Source organism: Crocuta crocuta, unplaced genomic scaffold (assembly GCF_008692635.1).
Source record: "Crocuta crocuta isolate KB4526 unplaced genomic scaffold, BGI_CrCroc_1.0 scaffold333, whole genome shotgun sequence".
Lineage (NCBI taxonomy): Eukaryota > Metazoa > Chordata > Mammalia > Carnivora > Hyaenidae > Crocuta > Crocuta crocuta.
The window spans coordinates 2,953,145-2,977,199 of record NW_027532856.1 but is presented as its reverse complement, the minus strand read 5'-3'; the positions used below and the strand labels follow the sequence as shown (position 1 = coordinate 2,977,199).

The window sequence follows — 24,055 nt, the reverse complement described above, 5'->3', positions numbered from 1 at the left end:
TGGCGCCGGCGGCGGCTGCTGTGAGGGACGATGAGTTCCTCCTTCGTGCCGAACGGGGCCAGCCTGGAAGATTGTCACTGTAACCTGTTCTGCCTGGTGAGTGCCCGGGCCGCGGGCAGAGGCCCCGGGGAAGGGGGCGGTGGGGGAGGGGGCCGCGAGGTGCGCCCTTGGGCCGTGGGGGAGGGGGTCCGGGTCTGATCCAGATGCCCGAGTCCCCAGGCTAGGCCCAGCCGGAGTCGGCGTGGCGGCCAAGCTCCGCACCAACCCCGGGAAGCGTTCTCTCACCCACCATCCTGGGCTCTGGTGTAGGAGTGCTGGCTTTTTTTTTTTTTTACCCCCTTGTTTCTGACTCTTCCTCCCCGTAGTCCTGCCTTCAACTTGTGCTTCTTATCTGGCTGGACACTCACGTTTCCCTGTGTTTCTCGTTTAACTATTGCTTTTCTCCTTATTGATCATGTATCGTTTTTCACACTTTGCATTACTGCTCATTCTCCCAGCGCCTTTATGCCTCACTCTGGTAGTTTGGTTTCCCCCAATAAACAGTACACCGGAACTTAGATACTAAATATCTTCTTTTCGTTTTACGTTCTAATGAGTCAATCCAGCAGAAGATTAGTTTCTTCCTTCGATGAGTTCAGATCCCTGTGTAAAAACCAGTAGAAACCATTTCACATGTTTTCTCTTTAAACTTTGAAAACAGTTTACCATTTTGACAATTTCTAGCCATCTTGCTTTTATTACAACATTATATTTGTGTGAGACTGAAACGGACTAGTGGAGGAGGTGTCATGATTTTGCACTAAATTTTTTTGTATTTGTCTGTTTTGCTTGTATTTTTAGAATGCTTTGAGCAGGCTGCTCCTCGTTTTATTGAAAAGCCTAGGGAAGCCGGATGCAAGAATGACAATTGTTATAGGTTGGCCCAGTTCTGGGAACATCCAACTGTTAAGACTTTGAAAAGTACCAACTGTTGCAAATATTTAGTCCTCAATTGGGCAGTAGCTTAGCTTCATCCGTGGTTTAAAGTTTCAGTGACTTTCTTTTTTCGTATTTTCTGTGCTCTGAGAAATATTGAGAGAGAATGTGATAGGTAAGTGAACTGAGTGGGCGGAGCACAACTAGTTGGCAAGTGTAAACTGCCAGTCATGTATCAGCAGTTTCATTTTCGGCACCTTAGGCTTTACACCTTTAAGTGCTGTAAAGAATTACTGAATTTCCTCTGTCCAATTCTTTCACCATGCCAAAAAGGGATTTCTAGTGCCCTTCTCTTTTATAAAATGTTTTCTTGTACAGTGTCCATTAATCAGCATCTCTAAAGATGCAGTAAGACAACAGCAGGTTTTACGTTTCTGTCTTCCCTGTCTTGTCTATTTTTGGTCCTTTTAGGTTCAGGTTCTTTGAAAATAGACTACTACAAATCTGACAGTTCTTTGTGAGCACCTATTTCACTTTTTCTAAAAGGGATATATGAAGAGCTAACAATAATTTTTTTCACTTATAGTTCACATTTCTTTTCATTAGAGGCATCACTTCTGTAAAGATGGGATGATGAGTCTTTAAAAATTAATTTTCTGTTACAAGTGTGACCAGTTGGAACTGAACTTAGGAAATGTTTACTAAGTGTGTGGTATTAAAGTACCTGTTTATATTAAACATTATTACATTTCTTTTATTTCTCTTTGGGACACAATATTTATAGCTATTCAGTGACAGGTCAGTGTTAATTACTTAACTGTTTCTTAAATTTTTATTCACTTAAACATTTTTTTTAGTCAGTCTGCTTTAATATCTTAAGTATATATTGAAAAATTGTAATGTCTTAATGGAAGAAGGGACTTTAAAAGTGAGTACTTTTGTCTTTGAGTGAATGTGTAATAATAGATCATGTTTTCTTTTCTTTAGGCTGACTTGACGGGAATTAAATGGAAAAGATATGTATGGCAAGGCCCAACTTCTGCCCCTATTCTGTTTCCGGTGACAGAGGAAGACCCCATTTTGAGCAGTTTTAGTCGCTGCCTTAAGGCAGATGTACTTGGTGTTTGGCGGCGAGATCAAAGACCTGGAAGAAGAGAATTGTGGATATTTTGGTGGGGTGAAGACCCCAATTTTGCAGACCTTATTCACCATGACTTGTCAGGTGAAAGCAACTTATCATTTCTAAGTAATGATACAGCAACATTGTACACTTTTCCTAAAAATCATTTATATTACAAATTGAGGTGGGTGTGTGTGTGTGTGTGTGTGTGTGTGTGAAACACTATTAGGTATGAAGCCAGATAAAAATTTAGCTTATTTCACTGTGGTTATTTTATTTTACTTATATTTTAGTCTTGAATAACTTTGTTCTTTCACCACCTAGATTCCTCATGAACTTTTTGCAGATAGGGCACAGGGAAGATATGTTACATTACCTAAGAAAAATGGAATGGGGGGAGCATAAAGTTCCTAACAGTCATTTGAGGCATATGTAACTAACCATTTGAGTCAATTTTGCCACTGCTATCTACTGTATGAATATGCAGATAGTTGTAGGGGTATCTAGAAATGTTGTAACTTTCTCATGTGTTTTTTTCAGGTACATATTTAGTTATTGTTAATTGTTGCTATATTAATGGATGAAAGCATATGTTAATTGTGTTATTTTTGGAGAGTGATTCTTTTAGATACTGTTTCATCAAAGACTATCATTAAGATGAGACTAGTGCCAACTTGTTTAGCTTTTATAGAACATGGGGTCATAATCTAAAAAGTTACAAAGAAATAATTTTATTATAAATGTATCAGTAAGTTTACTTCTGTCTATTCTTGTGACTTTTAGGATTAAATGTTACTTTAGAAGGAGAAACTATAGCACTCTTACAGTAATCACTGATGTTTTTTCCTTACTTTGACTGTAAGAATTAATGTTAACTGAATCTTTGATGATAGGAATGTAAATGACTAGTTATTTGCATGCAAGATGCCAACCCCTTCAGCGAGATGTTTGGTAATGATTCTTGACCGGTAAATTTAGGACTTTTAGATAACTTAAAAAAAAAAAAGCATTATTTGAAATTGAGCACTCTGAAGTTTCTGTTAGTGTCCATTTGACCTGTAAGACCTATTTTATTTTTGGATGTAATGTAATCCAGGTGGCTTTCTCAAATAAGCCCTTAGCAAGACTAACTTTTCTGTAGGAATGTATGTGTTGCATTTGTTTTGAAAGTCGCCTTTACCTTCTAATGAACAAAGCCTTCAGTGCTAATCCTTACATTTGAGAGTGATTGCAATTCTTTTATGATAAATGTTTCCAGATTTTTCAGCTTTCCTAATAAGATCCCTACTGGAGAGATTAGTTTTTAGTTCTAAGTATGCAGTGTAATTCTAAATATGTAAAGTGATGTGTTTATATATGTATATGCACAAATATATGATATATACATATATATCAGGATATGAAATTAATCTTTATGGCATCAGCAAGATGATACTTTTCAATTGTCATGCCAAACGCTAAGCTTGCCAACTTCCTTTTTCTTCCATTGACTTTGGTATGCTAGAGTTATTTTAATCTTTATTTTAAGTGGTCATAAAAACCACTTACTAAAATGTTTGGAGACTATTTAAATGATGTTTATGAACTATAGGTATAAACTAGTTGTTGATAAACTATAATGCTGACTTGGGGATTTTAGTTTAGTAAAATTGGCAGAGCATCTGAACAGGTGATCCCCCTCACCCCAGATTCCATATAATACATTTTGTGGAATCAAAGATTATTTTACAGGTGTGAGGTATTTAGTTTTACCGTAGTAGGACTAATGTTTTGAAAGTTAAGCCTATTAAAGTTAAAAACGTAAGCTGTTGTGATGTATATGTGAAAATACTGTATGGATTTTTTTTTCTCCCCTAAATTTCATGTTAAATGTTTCCTCCTAAAACTGGGCTATAGTTTAAAAAACTGCTTCTGTAGTTTAATTTTACTTTATAGCATAATTTAAAAAACTGGTATTACCTGTAGTTTAAAATATTGATCTTGATTGTAAATGAATATAATTTTTGGAAGATTAGGTTTTAATTGTTAGATTTTGCTGAATGCCATTGAATAGTAATTAACGTTAAAAAACTTATCAGAGTGAAAGCAATTGAAATAGTAAAGCAAAATATATTAGGAGTGGTATGTATAATCACAATTACTGTTCCAAAGTCTATTTTGTAGTGTGTGTAGTCATTGGTATTTATGTAATGTTTTAGCTATTTCTCCCCCCTAACTTGTCATTGACTTTAGAATGTTGTTACTTAAATCAGACATATCTTAAAGAATAATAAGGTCTTTTCAGATGGAGTATATTTGTCTAGCCCTTTTCTTTGCTCCAGGGACACCGTCTGCCTCCCTTTTGGGATAATTAGTCTGCCTCTGTCTCTCTAGCTAACCCCTTTTTCATTTCTTCCCATCTGTGGCACTCTATTCCCTTCTCTTAAGCTCCCCTGAGAAGAGAGCAGCTGGACAGTAGGGGTGGCATCAGCTGCAGGAGGCAATCCTGAGTTCCAAGTGGAGGTGTAGCACTGAGGAAAGGGGAACCGGAAGGACCCAGGTGGTAACTAAAAAGCTGGTTAATTTAGTTTGAGCTTGCTTTTTGCAGGCACAGGCAGTGCCCTTCTGTTTGGTTCAGCACCTATGACATCTTGTTACTGAAATGTTTGTGATTATGGTGATATTTCTCTACTTGGTGGGGAAAGCAGGGAAAGCATTGTTTTCCAAAGATTAGAATTCTGTTTTTCTTATTAACTGAAATATTCAGTTATAAAAGTACAGAAATGCCTTTGCTTAACTCCCTTCTTTTGTGTCATCCTTAGTGTATTTTTTAAAAAAAACTCTTAATTTAAAAATACTTTTGCATAAAATTTGCAAAGATAGTATAGAAAGTTCCTGTATAATCCTCATCTAGCTTTTATTACGAATATCTTATATATTGTTAACATTTTTCACAACTAATGAACTGATAGTGATACAGTAGCATTAACTAAAGTCTGTACATTGTTTGGGTTTCCTTTATTTTTACCTGAAGTTCTTTTTTCTATGCTATGTCTCGTCCAGGATACTACATTTAGTTGTCCTGTTTCCTTAGGCTGTTCTAGACTGTGATATTTTCTCAGACTTCTCTTATTTTTATAATCTTGATATTTCTGAAGAGTCTGATCAGGTTCTATAGTGCATTTTAAATTTTGCCGGTGTAGCATGTGTTTGGTCACTTTTCAAGTGTAGATGAGGTATAGAAATAGAATGTAAACTCATCTTATTGCTAATTGGTAAAAATCTGTCATAGCAAACGAAATCTAATTTGATACTTTAAATCCTCAGTTATTTGTTTTGTAGCAGTAGTCAATACTGTTTTTAGTAATTTGCAAAGACCTAATTAATGAGTTTTGGGTTAGGATTTGTGCTAACTAGTATCGGCCTAACTGTAGTATTCCAGAAAGACATTTGTTCAGGATATTCCTTGAATCCCAAAGCCAAAAACTTCTGTGTAATATTATTATTTTTTTAACTTTTTGCTCTGTTTCCTCTGAGAGAATGGATTGTTGAGTCATTATCATCAGTATGTTTTGATAGAAGGATTAGGAACAAAATTCCTCTCTGATTACAGCCTTGATTTTTTTGTTTTGTTTTGTTTTTTGTTGTTGTTGTTAGTTTCTTGTTTTAACATTGGTAGCAAACCTCATTTAGTGGTTGTGTGATAGAAGTATAAAACTGGTGCTGGAAACATTTTAGGTTAATTCCCCTGGTCACAAGTCCTATCTATAGTGGGTAGGACTGATTGGTTCTTTTAAGTGTGCTATGAGTTTGCATCAAAGCAAGATTGTTTTCTTACCATTAGTGTGTCCTTGAAGGAGAAGAATTTTCTGGGTATTCTTCTTTTGTGCCTTCACTTATTTTTGAATTTTATTGCTGACTTTATTGGCTTTCAGTCTTTCCCTTAAATAAAAGAATAAAAATAAAACCTCTCCTGAGGTTTACATCTGTTAAAAAAAATTATAGTAAGCTAGAATGTGATGAGACTTTGAGAAAACTTGATACCTTGAGAACTAAAAAAAAACTCAGGGCTAAAAATATTTGTTTTCTGGCTCCTGTGGTGTATATATGGGATTTTAGCAATGTGTCCAAATACTTTTCATTATACAAGAATTTCATCATAATACTGTCAAACTAAATGGGCCATTCGTTAGTTTTAGAATTTAATTTTAGATTCTTTTATTGAAGGATATTAATTATAGTGGAATTTAACCTTGAGTGGCACCTTTAACAGGATTAACAAATAGATAAACATCTGTGAAGTATAGGATTCTAGTGTCTAAAAAATTTTGTTTTCCAGCTATCCTGAAGAGAGTTAATTCACTTTTATTTTCTTCCATAATTTACTTGTGACCCAGCTTTTTTATTGACTTGTCTTCTAGGAACAGTTTTGTTTGTCATATTTTTTCTGTGTACTGTCTGTTTTGAGCAAGAAACCATATTTTTGAAATCTTCATATCAACGATAATCATCAACATGTATAAGGGTATTTAAACCAGAGCTTTTCAGGTTTTGCCGTAGATCAATGCTGCTGCCAGCTTAAGGCTCTCAGTAATATTTGTTGAATGAATGGCTGTGAATGGGCAATTCAAGACAAACACTGAATTAGAGATTTAAACATTTCTCTTTACTCTTTTAGGACATTTTTTTTTCAGATAGTATTTTCTACCATCATTATTTTGACCTACTCATTATTCATTTGTGTATGTTGCATTTTAATAGCTTGGCAAAATTGTTTAGGAAAAGATTTCCTTTTTACTGGTTTATTTCTGTGGAGATGTTTAAAGATGTCAGTTTTTTAAAATTTAATTTATCCATTTAAAATTTTTNCCAGGCTCTGCGCTGTCAGCACAGAGCCCGATGCAGGGCTCGAACCCATAGACCCTGAGATCATGACCTGAGCTAAAGTAGGGCGCTTAACTGACTGAGCCACCCAGGCGCCCCTAAAGATGTCAGTTTTGAGAAAAATGTTGACTATTAGGTATTAGGTGTATCAGCTCATTTGGTTTGTTTGTTTTTCCATTTTTTCTCCACTCAGAATTATTATTTTTAAAGATTTTAAGTAATCTCTTCACCCAATGTGGGGCTCGAATTCACAACCCCCAGATCAAGAGTCATATGTCTGTTTACTGACTGAGCCAGCCAGGCACCCCACCACTCAGAATTATTTTGATGATCTGTCACATAGTTTATCATCACTATAGTCTATTCTCAGGGAAAAAAATATTTCATGGTAGTCAAATTTAGCATTTGAACCTCTATTATCTTTTTTTCAAATAGATACTTTGTAAAAATTTTTCAAGTAATGATGATGAAGAACTCTAATGCTAAAAGTTCTAATGGAAAAGTATTATAAACAAAATTGAACCTATTTTCTCTGCGAATACAGATATAAGAGGAGGAAAAACATTTATTTAAATGCATTAAGCAGACTTTTTCCATTAGGCTATGGTTGATTAAATTCAAAAGAGCTAGGTAAAGATTTGCCATGTGTTCCCCTCTACCTTCCTTGCCCATTGTAATACTAGTGTTGAGATTCATAAGCTTGTTTTAATTAGTGTTAGAGGTGCATATCATTGGCTTGGGTGGGTTGGTTGTACCATTTCACTTTTCATGTCTGAATACAACATGTAGAGAAGTATTTTTACTATAGTTATTATAACATCAGGTTATTAGAAGCTTTGCTCAGTAGGCTCTTATTTCTGTGTGATCCCACCCCCACCCCCAAAGCAAAAAACCTTTAGGCTTTTCACTGAGTGTTATTAGGATTTATTTCCTCAGTGGTGAAAAATTATGTTACTTTAGTGTAATAGTTGCTTAGTTACTTGACGTATAGGTGAAGATATACTTAAGATATTTGTTGGCTTAGAAAATTCTAACAGGTGACTGTTACCTAAGTTTAAATTTGTTTTATGCCTGACTCCCATGTAGTGTTAATGAAAATTGTGGGCGTTTGAGGGCATGATGTAAAATGAAGATTAAATTCACTTCAGTTTCTCTAGATAAAAGCATTAAGTTCACCTGAGTTTCCCTAGATTAAAATTTAGAGTAAGGAGAGAGATGCTTGAAAATTAATACTGATTAATTTTCTAAACTATATTTAGTATTCTTAAATCATTTAACTTCAAGTGTAACTGAATTTTATGTAAAAAAAAAAAAATGTACATAGGGGTTCCTGGGTGGCTCAGTCAGTTGAGTGTCCAAGTCTTGATTTCAGCACAGGTCATAATCCCAGGGTCCTGGGATTAAGCCCTGTGTCAGGGTCTATGTTTGTGTCAGGGTCTATGTTGAGTGTGGAGCCTGTTTAGAATTCTCTCTCTCTATCCCTCTCTCCTGCTCACTTGCTCTAAGAAAAGAAAAGTGTATATAGATTATTGTATTACAATCTTTTACTATTCCAAAGACTTTTTTTATTTACTTTTTTGGAAGAAGGCAAATTTATTCTCAAGTTTTAAGTGAATAATTTTTTGATATTTGAAGTTTATAGTAACTGCACAACTCTGATATGTAATGGTAATTCTATGTCTTAGGTCTTTGTGGCTTTTGAATTTAGAACTAGTTAAAAAGGTTTTGGTAAAGGTTTCTTGTGTAGAACAAATGTTATAACCATTGTGCTTCTCAGAAGGTAAGGATTTTTGAGGTTAATGGCAATAAAAATATACTAATAGATTACAAAGAAGTGAAGAACTGGGAGATACTCCCAGGATAACTTTCTTGGAATTAAAAATATGCATATTTTTAGTAATCATAAATCATAATTTGAGGTAAAACTTTTAATGTGACTATTTAATTTTGAAATGACAGAATCTGATTAGGCTGAAAGCATATTGATTAAAGTTTATTTTTTTCTCTCAGCAACTCACAAATATACTTGTGATCTAGACCCTTAAATAATTAAATTGAAGTCCCTGTGTGCCACTTCTCTTTTAGTTTACCATTTTCTTTAATAAAGTGAAACTCGTGAAGTTTTGGCTTTAAGTGGGTATAGATGTGTATATACATGTATATATATATAGACACACATATGTATATGTACATATATATGGTTGTCTATAATAGAATGTGAAAACCTTTTGTCTTTAATATTAATGATTTAAAATCATTCCAGCTTTCATTTTCTAAAGCTTTCCTCATTTTTTTTTAAAGTTTACCTTTTCGGAAAAATAATTAATTGTCTTGAAAGACTTGACTAATTTAGGAAACACTTTAAAGAACAACATAAAATCAACATTAACTTTGTAGTGACACAAATTTCTAGTGCAGTTAAAGTCCACTATCATCATCTGCTTTTTAGTTAATGTTCATTCTCCTGACTTATTGTGTAGGTTATGAATGTCAATCATGTGTCCCTCTAAACACATGCATCTGCTTTTATTCAAAAGCATCATAGTTTATTATTTTTCTGTGAGTATAGACATTTTTAGTGTTGAATTAAGGTTTTATCATGTATTTTTTACGTATATTGAAAGATGATCCATATTTGTAAAATGTTTATAAAGGTATATAGGCTATGAAATGATACTAAATTATATTTGAAACAAAATAAGTTAAAAGCTCAGGTACAATTTGTAGGAGGATTTATTTGATGCTTTGTTAAAGGTATGAAAGGGATAGAGTAATACATTTTTGTTAAACTATATTCAGACTTATCTTGAAATAACTATGTTAACATTTTTTGATAAGTTAACTTGGAGTGGTTAATAGGTGAGCTGGCAAAGCTGAGGCTGCTAACTAATGTTAGTGAGAGTAGTTATAACTATCATAAGTGCTATTTAAAATTGAGGTTTTTAAAAATTTTTTTTAATGTTTCATTTCTGAGAGAGAGCAAGACAGCGTGAGCAGGGGAGGGCCAGAGAGAGAGGGAGATACAGAATCTGAAGCAGGCTCCAGGCTCTGAGCTAGCTGTCAGCACAGAGCCTGATGCGGGGCTTGAACCCACCAACCGTGAGACCATGACCTGAGCTGAAGTCGGACGCTTAACCGACTGAGCCACCCAGACGTCCCAAAATTTAGGTTTTTATATTTTAAAATTTCTTCCACTAGTAGAGGATCCTATACTGAATATTAATCATGGGAATCATTTATTTGAAATGAGACCTAAGGTGGCTAGTAATGCGTTGCTTGTTAGGCTCTGTGCCAAAAGCTTCCTTTTTATTTATTACTTATTTTTATAGTTGAGTCTTGGATTAGAATGCTGATGAACATAAAATGTTCTGGGTTAATTATTAACTGGCTAATTTCTTTGGCAAGCTGAATGAATAGAGGAATTAGGGCAAGGTAACTAACAAGTAAGCCAGCTTAGAAATTGGCATCTCAGATATATGTCTTTAATAAATCCCAGTTTATACAAATGGCCTTTTCATGAATACAGAAACCAAATCAGTATGTTTGCATTACGTCATTGCTTTTTTATGCAGTGAGAAAATGATTTTTAGGTACTTTAATAGAATATATGGCACTTAGGCATTTTATTCCTTATGGAGTAACTTTGAAACCTGATATCTTAATGTCTAGAGATATATTGAAGTGATGGTAGCTCAATATTCAGAGGTGTGGTAGGTTTAAGGTACTAAGTAGTAGTGGGGTTTATGAATTGAGAGTTTAAATTGTAATACTTCTAATTTGGCTCTCAGTAGATATAGTGCCACTACTTTACTTTTTGTTTCTTTCATTTCTCTTTCAGAAGAGGAAGATGGAGTGTGGGAGAATGGACTTTCCTATGAATGTCGTACTCTGCTTTTTAAAGCAGTTCACAATCTGTTGGAGCGGTGTTTAATGAACCGGAACTTTGTACGCATTGGCAAGTGGTTTGTAAAGCCTTATGAAAAAGATGAAAAACCTATAAATAAAAGGTAAGCTATTTATTTAAACTCTTACTTAACATTTCTTTAGGTTTGTTAATTTTTATAGCTTTACAGAAAATGTGGAGTAAAACAAGCTATCTTATAGACATATGAAGGAGGTTAATTTTGGCAAAGTATTATAAATATGTGATATTCTTTGATCACTTCACCTTTTTTTTTTTTTTTTTTTTTTTACATATTTTAAGAGATTTCTTGAAATGGGACTAGGCTGTGGTTCAGTATAGTGGCCTAAAATTTTATTTGGGATGATAGAAAAAATGTGGGATGAAAGCACAGGCTTAAGCAATGAACAGTGCTTATTTTAGTACTATACTAGTGCAAGTATATTCACAGTACTCTGTTAAAATTAAGTAATACTAATACTTGTAAAAGATAGTGATCTGTAGTTATGCTTTGGATTGAGTTAGCCCTTCTCATTCCCAAACTTCTCATTTTGCTTTAAAGTAATTTAAATTTGTGCTTTTCTATATAAGACCTATTTAGTCTTAGAGTGTTTGTAATTTTCTTGAACTTTGAATTATGCAAATTTATGACACTAATTTATAAAGTAGGTAGAGGCACAGAAGACTTTTAAGATACCTACTTTTCCTGTGCATGTAAAAGCTTTAGGTTGCTACAGTTCTCTGTGATTTAAATCATATGAGACACAGTCTGTTAGAAGTTTTGGTCCCAAGCAGTTGTTAAATTAGTGAGGCTTTAAGAGATGAAACAGTGCTAAGATGGAATGTGAGAGAAGAGAAAAGGAAATTTTTTAGTTTTTCCTGAAAGATGTGAGGATATGAAGTAAACATTTGGTTATGTTGTATCATTGTAGAGATGCCATCTTTTATGTGTTATGTGCACATCTTTTTTTAATGTTCTTTAAAACTTCTCTTTTTAGTCTTTTATTTTAAAAAAAATTTTTAAATGTTTTATTTATTTCTGAGAGAGAGACAGACCATGTGAGCAGGGGAGGGTCAGAGAGAGGAGGAGATATAGAATCTGAAACAGTCTCCAGGCTCTGAACTAGCTGTCAGCAGAGAGCTCGATGCAAGGCTCGAACCCATGAACTGTGAGATCATGACCTGAGCTGAAGTCGGACGCTTTACCGACTTAGCCACCCAGGCGCCCTTTTAGTCTTTTAATAGAACGGATGAGTAGATAAGCCCGGACAAATTAGGCTCTTATATGTTTTCATCTTTGAAAATGAACATAAACCCTTATTATCAACAAAAAAAAATTCATTGTACAGGTTAGAATGAATTCAGTTACCAAAGACAGAAGACTTAACCACTTGGCTTATGTAGAAATTGATTTTTCTTGATAGCAAGAAATCTGGAGGTATATAGTTCAAAACTGGTGCTTCTGTTTAATGTCTTCAAGGACTCAGGTTCCCTGGACTTTAATGTCATTTTTAGTCTTTGGCTTTCATCCACACGGTCCCAGTGGATGATGTACCTCTGGATTTCACTCACAGTGAATTCAGGCAGGAAGAGTAAGGGAAGAATCAAGAATGGGTGTTCCTTGGATCAGTAAATAGGTTCCTTCCTAGAGACTTGAGCCAACGTTGGCTATCCTGAGAATAAAAATATTTTTATGTGGGAGCATTGCCACTCGGAACAAAATAAGGTTTCTAATTAGAAGAAATAGAGATAGACATTAGGTAGGCAATTAGAAGAAGGGGAAATACAGGCTGGTAATTAGCAATGTTCACCAAACACATTAATACAGTTTTAAGAAGTCAAGCAGATTACTGAGATCTCAAATGATGAAAAGCCGTGATTCTGAGCCCCAACTCCTAGAAGTGCTCCTTATACGCATTCCTTTTTAATTCTTTTAACTTTCTTTTAATTTACCTATTTAAAAATTTAAAAGCAAATAACATGCTTTATTCTTGAGTTTTTAGTCATTCAAGGTTAATTTATTGACTCTGTATTGATGGTTTAGTTGCTTTATACTCCTCCCCCATCTCAATCCCTTGGACATTGGCATACTTGTATGGGCTTTTCTCACTTCATTTCTTTCTTATCTTGCCAATAAGACTACAAGAGTTCATAAAAAACAATACCTATTATGATTTATATAAATATTGTTTGTAGCCAAGCCAAACAGTATATTAGGATTATATTCCATTTTCTGTCTTTTTGTTTTCCTCAGTGTTGATGATCATTTCTTTTTTCACTTAATTATCTATGTCAGGAGTTGGTGAACTGCTTACTCCACAGGGTAAATATAGCCTCCCACCTGTTTTTGTAAATAAAATTTATTGTAACACAGCTATGCTCATTCATTATGGATTATTTTATGCCTGCCTGCACGCTACAGCACAGCCGAATAGAGAGATAGATGACCCACAAAACCTAAAATATTTAGCCTAAAATATTTATTCTCTCTTTTTCAGATAAAGTTTGCTGATCTTTGATCTATGCACTGATGGGTGATTCATTCCCAGACTATCTACCAGAAGTACAAATCTTCCCTCCCTTTCTTTAAGTAGTTTTTGTAATCTGTTAGTTTCTTTTTTCTTTCCCTCTCTCTCTCTTATTAAGTTTATTTATTTTTGAGAGAGAGGGAGAGAACAGAGAGAGAACAGAGAGAGAATGTGAGAGTGCACACATGACCTGGGGAGGGACAGAGAGAAAGGGAGAGAGGATCCCAGGCACCATCAGTGCAGAGCCTGACACAGGGCTTGAACTCCCAGACTGTGAGATCATGAACCTGAAGCTGAAACCAAGAGTTGGACACTCAACCAACTGAGTCACCCAGGATGCCCTCTGTGTTTGTTGTTGTTGTTTGCAAATTTATTTTTAGAGAGCATGAGCCAGGGAGAGGGGCAAAGGGAGAGAGTGAGAATCTTAAGCAGGTTCCGCACAGTGCAGTGCCTGACCTGGTGCTTGATCCCATGGCCCTAGGATCCTGACCGAGGCCGAAATCAGGAGTTGGACATTCAACCAACTGAGCCACCCAGGCACCCTTCTCCTGTTAGTTAATATCTATTTAAGGGGCACTTGGGTGGCTCCTATTGTTAAACATCCAACTTTAGATTTCAGCTCAGGTTATGATCTCACAGTTCATGGGTTTGGGTCCCTTATTGGGCTCTGCGCTGACAGCACAGAGCCTGCTAGGGAGCACAGAGCCTCTCTCTCCCTCCCTCTCTTTCTGCCCCTCCCCCATGTGCCCTCACGTTCTCTCTCTCTCTCTCTCAAAGTAAATATTAAAAAAAAAAAAATCTCTGAGCCCTTCCTTCTTCTATTCCAATTTGGACTGGTTGTTCTATACTATGCTTGTTTCACAGCAGTCATCTTGGGAATTCCTTTTCCCTTATTTCCTAGATTTCCTGTTTGCTTTTTTTTGTCTTAACTATTTTGGTAGTGCCCATGCACTAGTAGTTTGCTAGGAAGGGAATACAAATAATATTTGGGGATCCTGAATATCTAAATTACCTCCTTTTCTACTCTTGAGACTTCTGGGCACTAAAACGTCAATTGGAAATTTTGTTTGTACATGAGTAACTATGAAATTGCATGCTTTAGTAGGGTGACTGGTCGAGGGACCTGGTCATTTTATTGAGTGCCTGTTGCTTGTCTGTCTGTATGTGTCCCTCCCTACCCTCATTTTAAGTTAATCACTTTCCCAGAGGAGTCCTTTAGTATCCTAACTAGAGAGTATAAGCTTGGCTGTCGATGTTTAGGGAACCTAATGGGGAAAGGGGGCTGTAGTTGTATATTTATATTGAGGAAATACTATACTTGTATTTAGATTTTCACTTAAGTCCTCTTTTGAATACATCATTTCAGCTGTATCTAGTATCTCTAAGTGCAGAGTCCCTCTGTTTCATCCAATTCAGAGTGAACTGGGTTTTCTACCTATCTGGAAAGATGTAAAGAGCCTGTCTACAGGATGGAGAAGTAGGTCTAGGAGCCATCATTTGAACTTTCATTCTTTTTTTTTTTTTTTTTAATAGTTTATTGTCAAGTTGAACTTTCATTCTTTCTCTTTTTAGTTACACCATGCATCCACCTTCAAAGATCTACCATTTTCTTCCAACTTTTGCACCTCTCTGGGATTTGAGATTCTGTGGGTTTAATTCAGTTTTATCTTGGTATCTTCCCTTAGCCCTTATTTACTAATAAGTTAGTTGCTATTTTTGCTTTTGCTTGCTGGCTCACCAAATTTTGTGACCAGTTTTTGTTTGTTTGTTGCCTTCACCTCTACCATTCTTTTTGTGCTCCTGCCTTTTACTGTCTGTGTGGAGGGTGTTTCACAAAGAAGTAGAGGTAAATGAATGTGTTCGATGAGCCATGTAAGATACTGGAAGTATCTTTATTTCTCTTCGTGAAAGAAACTCTCTTAATGGGCTATATTATTAATAGAAAATAGAACTTTTCATATTGGAGATTTCTGTAAGTCCAATAGATTCTACTTGTTATTTAATCTTGTAATTGAGCCCTAGTGTTTTCCTGTGCATTGACCCATTTATTTTTTATTTACTTATTTTTTCAAGTTAGTTTATGAGAAAGAGCATGAGTGGGGGAGGGAAGGGGGGGGGGAGTTGGCAGAGAGAGAGGATCCAGAGTGGGCTTAGTGCTGACAGCAGTGAACCTGATGCAGGACTTGACCCCACGAACCATGAGATCATGACCTGAGCTGAAGTCAGACACTCAACTGACTGAGCCACCTAGGTGCCTGACCCATTGAGAAGGGGGACTAAATTCAAATTGTGTTTTGTTAGTGGAGTGGTATCAGAAATAGTATATACTGTTTTGAATTACTCTTGAAGGATAGTTGTGGAACAAAACGGATTTTATCTAGGAAGGATAAATGCTGTTCGTCAAATCTTTTTTCAAAGGAACTTACCTGCCATCTCCCCTCCTTTTAGAAAAGCAAGTAGAGGGGCGCCTGGGTGGCTTAGTCGGTTGGGCGTCCGACTTTCGCTTAGGTCATGATCTCGCGGTTGTGGGTTCGAGCCCCGCATCGGGCTCTGTGCTGACTGCCAGCTCAGAGCCTGGAGCCTGTTTCAGATTCTGTGTCTCCCTCTCTCTCTGACCCTCCCCTGCTCACGCTGTCTCTCTCTCTCCTAGAAATAAATAAAAATATTAAAAAAAAAAAAAGAAAAGCAAGTAGAGTGGTACCAGGGTGCCTCTGTTGGTTGAATGTCTGACTTTGGCTTAGGTCATGATCTCACGGTTCATGAGTTGAAGCCCTGCATCAGACTCTATGCTGACAGCTTGGAGCATGGAGCCTGCTTTGGATTCTGTGTCTCCCTCTCTCTCTGCCCCTCCCCTGCATGCATGTGCATGTGTGCTTGCTCTCTATCTCTCTCTCTCTCTCCCCCTCTCTGTCTCTTCTCTCTCTCTCTCAAAAATAAACATTAAAAAGGAAAAACAAGTAGAAGAAAAGCATATAAGTCTTATCAACTGCTTTAAATTCTGGTTTGGGACTACTACTATGTTCCAGTGAATTCAGTAGAATGATAATTGGGAAGGTAGATAAAGATTAGATTATAAGTTAGTGCATGTCTAGCCCATTATGAAGCTAATCCATTAAGGATCATATATACTATTTTTGTTTACTGATCAGTTCACTTTTTGTTAAGCTTGTATAAACATTCTTAAAAAGATTTAACACAATTGTTAAGGAAGGAAATTGGTACTGTGAAAACTGGTTTGATTTGAACAAAGGAGAAAATAATGTTTCTGACCTTTTCTTTATTCTTTCTCCTTTTATGCCCCTTACATATAGATTTTCATCTTCTAATAATCTGGATTTCAGTATAGCTAATTATCTGATTAACTGTAACAGTCTTCAGGGATTCAGACAGGAAATGAAATTCAATCAAGTGGTATAGCTAGGTTAGCTGTAAAGAACCCCTCAACTATTATGGGTAATTAACCACAGAAATTTAAGAAGCTCTAAGGGTAATTAACACAAAGAAACTGAAAAGAATTACTTTTAAATCTGCCACCTTCAGGTATTATTAAAAGAATGACCAGTGTTTTGTCTTAACAGTTTATGTATCTTCTATAGTGTAGGGGACTAAATCAGATGACAGTCGCTGTGTTTGCTAGTGAAAGCACAGGCAAATGGATGTAATAAGTACCAGTGACTTACTAACATTACAGGTGCCCCAGTAAGAGTTTTAAATGCTTGTAGGAAGGTACACAGAGTAGAAGGTTACTAGTATTTTTTTTAAGACTGCTAGTCCTGGAGCACCTGGGTGGCTCAGTCAGTTAAGTGTCTGACTCTTCATTTGCTCAGGTCATGATCTCATGGTACGTGAGTTCAAGCCCTAGGAGTTTGAGCCCTGCTTTGGACTCCATGCTGAGTGTGTGGAGCCTGCTTGGGATTCTCTCTCTGCTCCTCTTACACTTGCACGTGCTCTCGCTCTATCTCAAAATAAATAAACTTTACAAAAAGACTATTAGTCCAATGTCTTATGGTATGTATTCACATAGGAGTCTGCTAAATGGCAGTTGAGATTGTAGAGGAGAGAAGTAAGTTAATAGGGAACATTTAATATATACTTTAATTTTACTGTGTTCTCTCAACTACAGATGTAGCCATGTAATTATTTTCTATGCAAAAATATATTCGGTTGGTAAATCTACTTTGAGATTTTTACTGTACTATGTAAGATATCTTTAACTTCAATTAAAATTTTTTTTTTGTTTTTTTATTTATTTTTTGAGAGAGAGACAGTACGAGCAGGGGAGGAACAGAGAGAGAGGGAGACACAGAATCTGAAAACAGGCTTCAGGCTCTCAGCTGGCTATCAACACAGAGCCCAATCATGACCTGAGCTGAAGTCTGACGCTCAACTGACTGAGCCACCCACGTGCCCCTTTTTAACTTCAATTTTAAAAGGCAGTATAGGAAAGATCTATAGATAGATATAGATATACAGATATATCTATAATATATATCTCATATATGTATGTGTGTAGTTATGTGTGTATATATAAATAGAATAAACCTTTTCTGGATATAACAAAGGAGATGGGATCAAATGTCTGTTCTGTCCTAAGCCGTTACTTTGGGCTCTGGAATTAAGGGTTAAGTGTTAGCATAGAAAGCCTGGTTTACAGAAAGATATTTTGGTTTTGTGGGGTGAAGCAGGCAAAAAAGTTCACAGGATGGAGAGTATATCCCTAAGTATTTGTACAGAGTTAATTGTAACTAGAATATTAGGGCAAAATAAGGAAATACAATCCCTATTTTTTTTCTTTTAAAGAAATTTTGAGGCCATGCTGTTCAAGATAGAAGCCACTAGCCGATGGTGGCTATTTAAATTTCAGTTAATTGAAATAAAATTACAATTCAGTTTCTCAATTTCACTAGCCATACATCAAGTGCTTCTGTGACTAGTGGCTATTATATTGGGTAATGTAGATTAAATAGAGAATTTCCATCATAGCAGAAAGTTCTTTTGGATAGTGTTGTTTATACCAGAGCCTTTACAGTTATAATTAAAATAATACTTTAGGAGCTTTCCTAAATTAGTTGGTCAAGATTTTGTTAAGATGATACATGAAAGAACATACTTTAAATTTCACCCATAAAATTGTTTATCTTTACTATATCTGTGGTTTCTACACAGTCACTTTATCTCTAATATTTTAATAAATATAAACAATACAAGATTTAAGTTTCATTTGGAGATATATTAGCAGCCATTTTATATAGCTTTAGGATGTCCTTTGATTGGGTCTCTCAAATCCTCTGAAAACTTGAACTTCTAGGTAAGATAAGAGCTATTACTGTTATGTTTTCTAAGGACTTATTTTCTTTCTTCCTGCATTCGAAGGTAATTTTGTCCAGTAGAAATTTTGTGAGCCACAAATGTAATTTTAAATCTTCTAGTAGACATGTTAAAAAAGGTAAAAACAAAAACCAGGTGAAATCAATTTTAATATATTTAACTCATCTAAAATATCATTTTGGCATATAATTAATCATGCAAAGAATATTGAGATATTTTACTTTTCTTAAATACGTTTTTGAAGTTTAATGTATATTCTATAATTAGAGTACATCTCAGCTTGGACTGGGGACATTTCAAGTGTCAGTAGCCACGTGTATATATTAGCTGTTGCATTAGCAGTACCGTTCCAGGACTGTTAGCCCAGCTGAGCTTGGTTTAGTGTTTATTGATAAAAGATATTTTTTTATCTGGTCTTCTGAACCCTCTTGGAATTGTATGTTAAAATCTGAGAATCTCAGTGATGTGGGAAACCTCGTCTATCTCAAAGTACCTACTATTTTCCCAGTTGGGCATATANGTTTTTTTTTTTTTTTTTTTTTCCCCTCCTCTCTGCAGCCTGTCTGTGTTGGTCTATCATTAATGTCTCATCAAGATTATTATGCATCTTATTTTTTGAAATCTTAAGTGATGATATAATAGTACTTATGACTCATGAAATTTCTTTAATGGTTCAGTCATTAGGACTTGCATGGTCAGTTTTCTACATTCTCATGCTTTCCAGAAATATTTATGAGAAAATTTAAGTGCTAAGAAAGACTTGTTCCCTTTTTCCTCTCTGTTAAGCTTTTTTTTTTTTTTTACTATCAATTCTTATACGATTATTACCATAGACTCCCATAAATCTATCCTTTTCAACTATTGGATTTAGATATGAATAATATGGAAGCTTTTTCTTTCTACAAGGGAGGAGGTAGTGAAAAACTACCAGCAGAACTGGCCAGGTTGTGTTCAGAATTAGGACTTAACATGTATTAACTCACTTCTTAAAACAACTCTGTTATTACTTCAGTTTTCCAGCTGCTAAACCTGAAGCACAGAGAGGATAAATACCTTATCTAGGGTCATACAGCTTTCTAGTATTGGAGTTAGATTATAGAGCATGAAAAATGAGACAGACCGTCGACCCTGTAGACCACTGTTCTGTATCTGGATCTTTTTTTTTTTTTAATTTTTTAAATGTTTTTTTAATTTATTTCAGAGAGAGAGAGAGACAGAGCATGAGCAGGGGAGGGACAGAGAGAGAGGGAGATAAAGAATCTGAAACAGGTTCCAGGCTCTGAGCTGGCTGTCAGCACAGAGCCCAACGCGGGGCTCGAACCCACAAACCATGAGATCATGGCCTGAGCCGAAGTCGGACACTTAACCGACTGAGCCACCCAGGCGCCCCTGTATCTGCATCTTTTTGAAGTGATAGGTAATAGTAAAACAGAATATTTACAAATTTCTTTTCTCTCTCTCTTTTTTTTTTTTAAGTTTATTTTGAGAGACAGACAGAGTGTGAACAGGGGAGGGGCAGATAGAGAGGGAGAGGAGAATCCCAAGCAAGCTCCTTCTGTACTTTTAGCACAGAGCTGGACACAGGGCTCAAACTCACAAGCTGTGAGATCATGCCGTGAGCTGCAACCAAGAGTTGAACACTTAACTGAATCACCCAGGTGCCTCCTTGCAAATTTTTTATATTGGAGAAATAAAAGCATATAAAGAGTAGTTGCAGAGCACCTGAGGATGTAAACCAGAGTATTATTGCTTTCTAAGTATTCTTTACTGTATAGTGTAAGTAAAGTGTTTACTAAGTGAGCAGAAGTTTATCCAAAATTCACAGGTAAAGTATTATCCTTTGGATTTTAATAAAGATCTCTTGCTCCTAGAGATATGTTTGGCATACCTGATGTTAGAGTTATACTTACAAATTTAAGAAATTAAAAAAAGTACCATGAGAGCTCCAGAAATCTAGATTAATGCAGTAGCCAAACTTGTCTGGATGTGGAATAACCTTGAATGTTTAAAAAAATAGAGATGTGCCTGTGTTTTAACCTGGGAGTATGGCCTGGTCTTGGAATTTTTAAAAGCTCTCTTGATTGTAATAAAAGGTTTGGAAACTATTAGATTAATGGAATAAAAATCTAGGAATTGGGGTAACTAGTTTTTTTTATTGTGGTAAAATAGACACAACAAATTTACCATTTTAACCATTTTTCAGGGTATAGTTCAGTGGCATCAAGTATATTCACATTGTGCAACTGTCACCATTATTTACAGAAACTTTTCATCATCCCAAATTGAAAATCTGTCCTTTAATAACTCCTTATACAGTCCCCTCCTCCTAGTTGCTGGTAACCACTGATCTACTTTGTGTCTCTATGAATTTGGCTGTTTTAGTTACCTTATGTAAGTGGAATTATATAGTATTTGTCGTTTTCTGGCTTATTTCACTTAGCATAATGTCCTCAGGTTTTTATCCTTGTAGTATGCACCACAATTTCATTTCTTTTTAAGGATGAATAATACTCCATTGTATTTTTTATTCCACATATCGTTTATCCATTCATCTGATAGTGGATGATTGGTTTTTTCCCCCACTTTTTGTCTGTTGTGAATAATGCTATGTATATTGGTGTGCGAATATCTGTTCAAGTCCCTGCTTCTCCTTCCTCTGGGAATATACCTAGAAGTGGAATTGTTGGATCATATAGTAATTCTGTGATTTTTAATTTTTTTTTAAATTTAACAATTGTTTAAATTTATTTCTGAGAGAGAGAGACACACACACAATGTGAACAAGGGAGGGTCAGAGAGAGAGGGAGATACAGAATCCGAAGCAGGCTTCAGGCTCTGAACTAGCTATCAGCACAGAGCCCGACGCGGGGCTCGAACCCACGAACTGTGAGGTCATGACCTAAGCCGAAGTCGGACGCTTAACTGACTGAGCCACCCAGGTGCCCCTAAAAATTTTTTTTTGAAGGAATTCACATACATTTTCATAGCAGCTGTACCATTTTACATTCTCACTAGGAGGATTCCAATTTTTCTACATCCTCACCGATACTTCTTTTCTAAAGTGTTTTATTTAATAATAGCATCCTAGAGTTGAAATGGTATCTCATAGATTTGATTTGTTTTTCCTTAATGATGAGTGATGTTGAGCTTCTTTTCATGAGGTTGGTGGCCATTTGTATGTCTTCTTTGGAGTATTAGAAGTCCTGTTTTAAGTCCTTTGCCCACTTAAAATTTTCTGTTATGATGACTAGGGTTTTAAGTCAGCATTGCCTTTAACTAGTTTTATGATTTAAAAACAAGCCCGTTAACTTCTTTGTGCTTTGAATTCCCAACTAGTAAAGTGGAATATCATCTTCTGTACCTACCTAACAGAAGTACTAAAAATAAATGAGATACAGCACCTCTTAAACAGTGTACGTATTAAACTGTTCTTATTCTTAGAACAGCTGTTGATAAGCATATTTTCATTTTCTTGTTTTTTTAAATTTTTAAATGTTTTTTATTTTTGAGAGCAAGAGCAAGCATGAGCAGGGGAGGAGCAGAGAGAGAGTGACACAGAATCTGAAGCAGGCTCCAGGCTCTGAGCTGTCAGCACAGAGCCTGATGCGGGGCTCGAACCCACGAACTGTGAGATCATGACCTGAGCCAAGGTCGACCGACTAAGCCACCCAGGCGCCCCTCATTTTCTGTCATACAGATAAACTTTTGTTTAATTTCAGTACTTAAATGAAGAATGTTTATTATTTGTCCTACAACAGATTATTCCGGTTTCATTTGTAAAATTTTGCTTCACTCATCTTTTTCTTTTGGTGATTACTAAATTAGCTCCTACAAACAAGGTATTCTCTGCAGTAACTATANTTGGTGCCTTTTTTTTTTTTTTTTTTTTTTAAATTTCAGAGAGAGAGAAAGTGCATGAGCGAGTGGGGGAGAGGGGCAGAGGGAGAAAGGATCTCAGGCAGGCTCCATGCTCAGCACGGAGCCTGGCAAGGCTCGATCCTGTGATGGTGGGATTGTGACTCTAGCTGATATCAAGAGTTGGATGCTCAACCAACTGAGCCACCCAGGTGTCCCACCATGGATTCTCATTGTAGTTACACATGTTTAACTCCCTTTTTTCTAACTGCTAAGTGCAAAAAATGTTTTAGGTGATGTTATAAATAATAACCTCTCCTTGAAAGAAGAGCCATTCTGAATTTAATATGGTAGTATTATGTAACATTTTTTGTCCTATAATATTTTCTGACTAGAATATTGGCTTTAATTTTAGAAACTTTATAATTTTAGAAATTAGAAGCTTTAGAATTTTAGAATACAATTACATAAATTTAGAATTTTATAAATTTTATCTCATGTTAAGAATGGTTAGTTTTTTCTCCTGTATTCACATATTTGATTTATTTTAAATCATTTTATATTAGAATTAGATCAGACTATACTAGAAACACAGGAAGTGATATTTTTCTTTAATCATAAGCATCTGGAATGGAGAGCTGCTGATAAGTAGGGCAGTCCAGATAAATAGTGGCAGCTGAGAGATTGGTCACTTGTTTTATATATTGAAATGTTGGGTTTTTACAAAACCCTTGGAGACAAATTTCTTTACATCAAACAAGTTTTTCTGATTTAAAGGTTAAGATGGTCAAGTACTCATTGTACATAATGGAAAGCCTATATTGGGCCTTCATTTTATGGACCATGGTGTTTGTATATACCAGATTACATGTATTTTCCTAAATAATATTTAATAGAATATAAGTAATGTACTTTTTAAAAAGTGTTTTCCAGATTATAGTAATCTTTTTAGGAAAAACTTGAGTCACATTATTTGCCTTTTATGTCATGACGGAAATCAATTTTGAGTTTCCTTTTTTTTCTCATTTAATATTTACATATGAAATGAAATGTCAAACTGTATTTTTGAGAACTATACTTACCTGATTTTTTTCCTAAATTTTTTTAATATTTATATATTTTGGGAGAGAGAGAGCACAAGCAGAGCAGGGGCAGAAAGAGAAGGGGAATGAGGATCCGAAGCAGGCTCTGCACTGACAGCAGCGAGCCTGATGTGGGTCTCAAACTCACTAACTGAGAGATCAAGACCTAAGCCGAATTCAGACACTCAACTGACTGAGCCACCCAAGTGCCCTATACTTCACTGATTAAAAACAGGAAATATGAGGATATAAAATTCAAGTTTTCTAGCTGCTTTGTCTTTTAAAGATAAAGAACATAAGACTGTTTTAGGTTGTTGCTTATACTTGCAAGTGTTTTTGAAAGTATTTGCAATTCAGGTTTTAAAATTTGCTATTCAGTTACTGAATAAGCACATAGTATTCATAATCATTTTTATAAAATAATTGATCCTTAAGGTGCGCCTGGGTGACTCAGTCGGTTGGG

At 35.6% G+C, this 24,055-nt stretch overlaps 1 protein-coding gene across 1 annotated transcript in view; it reads left to right on the top strand.

The window, feature by feature from the left end:
- Window positions 1-6: 6 nt before the first annotated feature.
- The window catches only part of MED13 (mediator complex subunit 13), a 109,907-nt gene continuing 85,858 nt past the window's right edge, over window positions 7-24,055 (top strand). Inside the window, exons 1-3 of the mRNA XM_077745625.1 lie at window positions 7-96; window positions 1,903-2,137; window positions 10,737-10,905. Coding sequence (XP_077601751.1) covers window positions 31-96; window positions 1,903-2,137; window positions 10,737-10,905 — 470 coding nt within the window. The 5' untranslated portion in view covers window positions 7-30. The remainder of the gene's footprint in view (window positions 97-1,902; window positions 2,138-10,736; window positions 10,906-24,055) is intronic.